Source organism: Triticum dicoccoides, chromosome 7A, assembly GCF_002162155.2.
Source record: "Triticum dicoccoides isolate Atlit2015 ecotype Zavitan chromosome 7A, WEW_v2.0, whole genome shotgun sequence".
NCBI lineage: Eukaryota > Viridiplantae > Streptophyta > Magnoliopsida > Poales > Poaceae > Triticum > Triticum dicoccoides.
In genome coordinates, this window is record NC_041392.1 from 553543543 (window position 1) to 553551192 (window position 7650).

General features: G+C 46.9%; 2 protein-coding genes across 2 annotated transcripts; both read left to right on the top strand.

Annotated features, from left to right (window-relative positions):
• Positions 1–349: 349 nt before the first annotated feature.
• Positions 350–1374, top strand: LOC119334511. The gene has a single exon (XM_037607071.1). The coding sequence runs from the start codon at positions 359–361 to the stop codon at positions 1190–1192; it is 834 nt and encodes a 277-aa protein (XP_037462968.1). The 5' UTR covers positions 350–358; the 3' UTR covers positions 1193–1374.
• A 1945-nt stretch (positions 1375–3319) lies between these two features.
• Positions 3320–6873, top strand: LOC119329498 (UDP-galactose/UDP-glucose transporter 3-like). The gene is made up of 7 exons (XM_037602556.1): positions 3320–3541; positions 3648–3745; positions 3859–3995; positions 4837–4867; positions 5598–5701; positions 6012–6133; positions 6216–6873. Exons 1-7 carry the CDS (start codon positions 3372–3374, stop codon positions 6634–6636), a joined length of 1083 nt encoding a protein of 360 aa, XP_037458453.1. The 5' UTR covers positions 3320–3371; the 3' UTR covers positions 6637–6873.
• The last annotated feature ends 777 nt before the right edge of the window (positions 6874–7650 follow it).

Genomic DNA, 7650 nt, shown 5'->3' on the forward strand with positions numbered 1-7650 from the left:
TGGGTTTGTGCGTGTTTGCGAAAAACTGTCATGGTTTCGCCCCCGCAAAAAAAAAATTGTCATGGTTTCGGTCTGCTGCGTAGGATCGAGATCGGTTGGCCAGCAAGACGTCAACACGCGTTAGGAGACGCCGCCGAGGCGCCGACCATTCGACGCCTTTTTGCCGGTTCGGGCTGTACGCTAACTTGTTGGAATTTCCCTTGAACTGGCCAACTGGGGCAGTACGCTAACTTAACCATGAATTTCCCCGCAGTGGTTGCTTGAGAGCGTGGACTTGCGCGCCACTCCTGGAAACTCTATAAATACCCGACGTTCGCTTTGCCCAGAGAGTCCAGACATTTGCCGGCCGGCGAGAACCATGAAGATCAAGAAGGGGATCGTGAGCGCTCCTCCGGCGCCGCCGGCTGAGATCGCCTCCCACCCCATCCATCCGGAGCACAAGCTGCTGCTTGTCACCACCGACGACGTGGAGTTCGAGTGCGACGGCTGCAAGGAGAGGGGGGCCGGCGGGAGGTACACCTGCGATCACTACGGCGAGCACCGCGGCTGCGACTTCGACCTCCACATCGGCTGCGCGCTCGCGCCGGACGTGCTGGAGACCCCTCTGTTGTTCGAGGGGCGCGCGTTCGTGCTCCTCCACGAGCCCCCGCCTCCCGACCCCGCCGACCACCGGGTCTGCGACGCGTGCGGCGACAAGGTGCTCGGCCTCGTGTACCACTGCTTCGACCGCGACCTCGACCTCCACCCGTCCTGCGCGCGCCTGCCTCGGCGCGTCGACCTCGACGGCCTCGCCTTCGAGCTCTGCCGCGAGCACGTGCCGAGCCGGAGCTGCGTCCTCTGCACCGGCAAGGGGCGCCGCTGCCGGCGCAAGTTCTTGTCGTACCGCTCCGAGTGGGACGGCGAGGCCGTTTACCTGCACGTGGCCTGCGTGAAGGAGATGGCCTACGAGAGCCTCAAGTCCGGCCACGGCAGCCATGACGGCGGCGGGAAGACGGTCGTGCAAGCGAATAAGGCCCCGTCTTTGAAGGTGGCGCTGGCGCTCAAGAAGGCTCAGAGTAGCACCAGGCGCTTCAAACGTTTCCTCAAGATTGTCGGATTCTTCGCGCGCGTCGTCATCGGCGTGATCTTTGGGGACCCGACGGCGATGATCGCTGCGGTCGTGGAGGTTGTCTTCTCCGGCGGCGGCGGATAGAGGGTTGTTCTATGGATGTGTCATCTTTGGATGTTTTTGTACAAAGAAGTTTGCATCTGGCTGTCATGTCGGATTGTAAGATAAATAATTTTGGGTGGATTTAGGTGTTTGCTTTGTTTTAGTCTTATTACCCATGTCGTCGCTCTACTGTTCGAGCTCAATTCATCGAGACAGAAAATGTATTGGGAATTATGCATAAGTTGGCTGGAAATATTATTTCTTTCACTCACTATACATAAGGAGGCCGGCGCTCAGTTCACATACTCATAAAAATTAAGTGTCCCTACTTTGGCATTTTGGTTGCATAGGCATAGATCAGTTTTATTGTGCGAATTAAGCGTAACTCGGATCTTTGCGATGGAACCAATTCACTCATATTCAATTCTTAGATTTAGCATGGATGCTCGTATTTTCTTAGACTTATTGAGACTTCTTGATGATATTTGTTTAGGAAAAAACAATGTTCCCTCAACTACAATACTACGTGCTATGCGTGCGTGCGTGCGTGCGTGCGTTCGTGGGGCTGAGTATACGTGCGAGTTTGTGAATGTTTGTTAATCTCAAGATGTATCGGACTGCAGTCTCAGCCTCTCGCGGGTGATCATAGGGTAAGGTGTACGATAGGAAGGGCTCACACAGTTCCCCTTCGGCACCTCGGCTAGGGTTTTGACTTCTTCCAGCGGCACACTCGTCATGAGTTCCTTCCTTCCGATTGATCACATCTTTGTTCCACACCTTCCCACCGACCTCTTGGGCGGATCCAGGGGGAACCTAGAACCTAGCGTTCCTTCCTGGCCTTGGTATCTTTCCTCTTCATACGAACCTAGCATTTCACGCCTTTGAACCTTGCAACTAGCAAGACGAGGGGATTGACAACCCCCTTGCCAAGTTGGGTGCAAGTATTTTTTTTGTTTGTGTGTAGGTGATGCTTGTTTTGCTAGCTGTAGACTTCTACTGGTTCGATAAACCTTAGTTCTTAACTAAGGGTAATACTTTCTGCTGCTGTGCTACATCACCCATCCTCTTCAAAGAAATCCAACAACTCCTATGAGAATAGCAGGCGTCCAACTAGATCGTAGCCCCCGAGTATGGCGTGAAATCCGAGTGAATGGTAGCCCCCGAGTATGGCATGAGATCCAAGTGGATTGTAGTTCCCCAAGTGAAGCACAACGTTATAGGGATAGATATAAATGGAAAGGTGTTTTATTCATCGAGACGTACTCAGAATGCAATCAATACTTAGGTACAATCAGAATGCAAAACTACGTATGAAACCTGCATAGGAGGGGTCGGCGTTCCATGCTCATGGTTCGTCGTTTTTCTTGTGGAGATTATATAACCTGTATGCTCTATTATTAAGCACCTTCGAGATGACAAACTTTGAGCTTAATCATGTTGGTAGAGAGGCCAACGAGTTGGTGCACCCATGTGCTTCGCGAGCCAGTAACAGTAGGAGACGATGTATTTTTATTTTTTTCGGGTGAAATAGGAGACGATGTATTTGAATTGATTGCATCCCGAATTTCCTAGCTAGTTTCTTGCAGAATGATTGTAATTCTCGTTAATCGAATGAAAGTCTTTTTAACAGTTGTAATTTAAACGCTCTTATATTTTTTTTACGGAAGGAGTACGTTTCTGCGCTAAAATGGGAGCGTACATACAAGTCCTTAAAAATTTGTGTTTGTACTGTGTTCAAGAAAAATGTCAGATTTATAATCAGCACTGCCAAATCCTTGGAAATGGAGTGTGGAAAACATTAGATTTGTCGGCGTCGTGTTTACGCCAAAAAATCAGTAGATTTGTCCGCGTCGTGTTCACGCAGCCTCTTTAGTTCTTTCCCGAATTGTGTTTACGCAGCTTTGGCCAGTCATCCCTGCGTGCCCTCCTTTGGGCCAGTACTAACCGCGATCTGAAGAAAAGTCGAGAAGAGTTGAGCTCAGCCGCACGGAGCCTCGGAGTCGGAGACTCGGACCGGTCCGTCCTTCCACGCCAACCCAGCCAATACGGCGTCCCCGCTGGCACCTCCCGACCAACCACAGCACGCCACGTCACTCCTCTGACGCGCGCTCTCCTTTTCCGCGGTTCCAACTGCTATAACACCCGCCTCCTCCGACCCCCGGGAGCCTGCCCGCGACCGATCCCCCTCGCCGGCGAGCACAACCGCACAAGCGAACGCGCCATGGTGTCCGCGCGCAAGGGCCAGGGCCGCGGAGGCGGGGCCCGAGGCCCTCCCCGCGTCGACGGCGGCGGCGGCGGCGGCAGCCTGGCTTCGCGCGTGGCCGTGCTCGCCTTCTGCGTCGCCGGGATCTGGTCGTCCTACATCACCCAGGGCATCCTCCAGGAGACGCTGTAAGCACCCTCTCTCTCCCCCCCACCATCCCCAATGGCGTTGGCTCGCGACACAGAGAAACAGGGCTGAGTTCGCCGGGTTCTCTGCCTTTTCCCCTCGACTCAGATCGACGAAGCGATTCGGGCCGGAGGAGCGGCGGTTCGACCACCTCGCGTTCCTCAACTTCGCGCAGAACGTCGTCTGCTTCGTCTGGTCCTTCATAAGTGAGCACCCTCGAGCCGCGCTTTTGCATTTCCCGCCGAATGCGGCCGTGGCTTCGCTGCTCTTGTATGGCGGTTGCGTGTGAAGGGGTCGTGACTTTGCTCGGTTCCTGCAGTGATCAAGCTGTGGTCGGGCGGTAGCAGTCCTGCCGGGCGGGCGCCGCTTCTCAAGTACTGGGGCGTCAGCATCACCAACACCATCGGCCCGACCATGGGGATCGAGGCGCTCAAGTACATCAGCTACCCGGCTCAGGTTTGGATTGGATCCAGCTGCTTTTGCTGTCTCAGCTTCTTTGGCGTGCAGTATTTTGTGCGGATGTTGTATTTGCAATTAGGTGCTGATTGGGTTAATCGTTAATGTAGTAAGTGGTGGTTATGGAGTAGAAATGTTCTAGTCTTGAGTCAGTTAAATGTGCTAAGAAATTGGCCAATGGGTGATTGGAGTTCTTAAGGCAGCAGTATGGGCTTATACCAACCTAAGGGCTTCTTTGGTTCAAAGGATTCTCAAAGGAATTATGAAGGATTCTATTCCTTATCCTTAGGATTTTTTTCTATGTGGGTTGTTTGATTCGTAGGATTGTAAACCATAGAATTTTTTTCATAGGATTCATTTGCACTAGATTTCATAGGAAATTTTCCATCCACTCAAACCTCTTTGAAAGAATCCTACGTTTTTCCTATGCACAATCAAACACTTGTACAATCATGTAGGATTCAAGATGACATGCCACTTCAATCCCACGTTTTTCCTATTCCTGCATTTTGGAAATCCCATGAATCAAAGAGGCCCTAAATGGGATACTTAGTTACCACTGGATATCACAGTTATGTACAATCTTGAGTATACTGATATTTTCCAACCTATGCTTAATCATATACGCGAGAGTGCATGGCATAAAACTAATTTGTCCCCTAACTATTAGAGAAGTGGTAACACGCCTGCTTCATATCTCAACCTTGTGTGGAATTGGAATTTGATGATTTAGTTAAATAGCAAAGATGCACTTCAAATGGATGAAATATTGCTGTTTTTCTTAATGATGCCCAAAAGTACTGGCGATCAATGATCTTGAACTATTTTCTATCTGTAACAGGTCTTGGCGAAATCTTCTAAGATGATTCCAGGTGAGTTTTGCATATATTTATGCATACAATGCAGTTTTTATTTACACTTTTTTTCATATGATGTTGCCTATAATGGTTGTCAAGTTGTGATTGGTACGCCAGTTCACCTCATCATTTACTGAGTAAAGTAAAGTGGAGTACACCTTTTTATGAATGTCTAAAACCTGTGCATGTCATCACTATTATTAACTAGGGAAATCAAACAAATATGGTCTCGAGGTTATTCTGGATCATTGTCTCCAGTCGAATCAAGAGGAAATTCATACATGACCTACTATTGCTATGTCCACTAACTATCAAGTATATGTAGCTGCCAGAAACGAACTAGGATGTTACTCCCTCCGTCCCATAATGTAGGACGTTTTTTGTTCACAAAATTGTCCAAAAATGACTAAAGTAGCCTTGCAGGCAAATCTCTGTACACTACTGAAACTATTGGAGCTTCAGTTCCATTTTTAAATCAAGCACGTGTGGAGAGTGGGTCATTTTGTATTACATGGAGCATTTTATTCCATTTTGCCACCATGTTATTGTTTCAGCTATCAGTACGCCCTGCACAACTGGAAACCCTTATGTGCATTGTTTACATTTCCAATCTCAAGCCATGTATAGTTGATGTCACATAGATAACTGTATTACTGAGTAATCTGCGTTAAGTGTTTTGAGTAATGCTTCTTAGCCTGGACAGGTTTGTGCTGCTCTTTTCTAACTGTTGATTCATTATGCACAGTTATGTTGATGGGAACTCTACTCTATGGTGTTAAGTATACAATTCCAGAGTACTTTTGCACCTTCCTTGTTGCTGGGGGCGTGTCATCCTTTGCATTGTTGAAGGTAAGGAAATCTTCATTTTCATATATATATATCAACAAACTAGCAATTGCATGCCTTTGATGGTGCCCCTGAAACCATTAAAACCTCTTGCCGATCTATAGTATTAAACCTAGAAAAAATAATTTATGCCATATGCCTTATGGTTCATTTTTCTGATGAAGCAAACTACACATCAAATGATCAAAATCATTATAACTATTTCTCTGCTTAGCTAGCTTTTATGTAGTAGGCCCTAAGAAAAGACACATTGAAATAATTGTACTTAAAAAAGTCACTCCTAATTTTTTTTTGTTTGCTTTTACTGAATCAGACAAGTTCGAAGACTATCAAGAAGCTTGCTAACCCTAATGCTCCGCTTGGCTATGGGTTGTGCTTCCTCAACTTAGCTTTTGATGGCTACACTAACTCAACCCAAGATTTAATTAAGTCCAGGTAAACATATCTATCAGTTCCACTTCAAAGCAAAATTGTGATATATTATTTCTGAATGGGAAGTAATATTGTGTTATTGCAGGTTCCCCAAGACTAACCCTTGGGATATAATGCTTGGCATGAACCTCTGGGGAACCATATACAATACTTTAATTATGTTTGTGGCGCCATTACTGTTCAGTAACTGGCCATACGCAAACGGTTTTGAGGCTGTAAGTTTTTGCCGGGAGAACCCAGAGGTGGCCTGGGACATTCTCATGTTCTGCCTATGCGGCGCCGTGGGTCAGAATTTCATCTTCCTGACCATCAGCCGATTCGGCTCTCTTACTAACACTACAATCACCACCACCCGCAAGTTCATGAGCATCGTCATCTCATCAGTTATCAGTGGTAACCCACTGTCCATGGAGCAATGGGGAAGTGTTGTGATGGTCTTTTCTGGCCTCTCTCTCCAAATATATCTCAAATGGAAGAGAAAGAAGGGCAGAGATCACAAGGAATGAACTCAATTCTTATAAGCACATTTTGATTTGTAGCTTTGATTGCGCACATTTGTTGTGGAGATATCCGGGAGATCATTAATGTAGCCCATTGAAATGATAGGAAAGAGGTTTACATTTACAGGAATGTTTGAAATGTATGGTAATCGCTAATAGTGTTAGCTATTTAAAAACCGCTGGGTAGTCTATTCTACTCAGGGGAGTTGCATCATGAGCAATACGATAAATCATGTACTCAAACTTTCTCCATCTAGCTGAGCAATTAGCAAAAAAATCATGCCATTATTTGTCATGAAAAATAGTTTTATGATGTTTCACTAACGCACACATATATTGTCAAATCTGCATATTGGTACTGAGTCAAAAATGCCAAACGGAGACACAGCTCCATCGAGGCCTTGATTTGAACCTTCAAAATTCAAACATTTCTGCTTCAAAAAATTCTGAAAAAAATACACATATACCTAGAGACATAATTTACATGTGTAAATTTTATATTGAAATACGTTAAAATGAGAGCTACACAAAAAAGACAAATGTAGAGCTTTTTAGCATACGGTCGATCAAAGAGAAGAAGTCGGCGATCCACATTTCTCCCGGCGAGAGTGATGAAGGGGCGATGGCGAGGTTTTGCGTGGGAGAATCCCCAACAAGTTCACAACGAGTTGGAGTTCTATTGAAAGCATGACCTCAAGAAGGAGAAGCAGGTGAAGAAGGAAGACGAGGTCGGCCCCTCGACAGTGATCCCCATCGAGGCCGACTAGGAGGAGGAGGAGGAGCTCCACGACTCTGACAACCCCAACCCAGACTCATTCTGGGCCTAGTTCGTAAGCGATCCGGCGTCCGACGAGTAGTTTTATGTCTAGGGCGATGGTGAAGTAGTATTGATATGATCTAGTTTGTAGTATGAACTATGTTAGTTTGAAAAGAACTTGGTATGTTTGAAATGATCTAGTCATTCCAATTTTACATCACTTACCGGAGCATTAGTGCCCTATTGCCTATTTACATCTGTTG

Excerpts from the sequence above, each read along its gene's own strand:
- LOC119334511 (XM_037607071.1), top strand. The coding sequence starts at position 359 with ATGAAGATCAAGAAGGGGATCGTGAGCGCTCCTCCGGCGCCGCCGGCT.
- LOC119329498 (XM_037602556.1), top strand. The coding sequence starts at position 3,372 with ATGGTGTCCGCGCGCAAGGGCCAGGGCCGCGGAGGCGGGGCCCGAGGC. Across the intron at positions 3,542-3,647 it reads GGCATCCTCCAGGAGACGCT|ATCGACGAAGCGATTCGGGC; the intron begins GTAAGCACCCTC and ends CCCTCGACTCAG. Across the intron at positions 5,702-6,011 it reads CATCCTTTGCATTGTTGAAG|ACAAGTTCGAAGACTATCAA; the intron begins GTAAGGAAATCT and ends TTACTGAATCAG.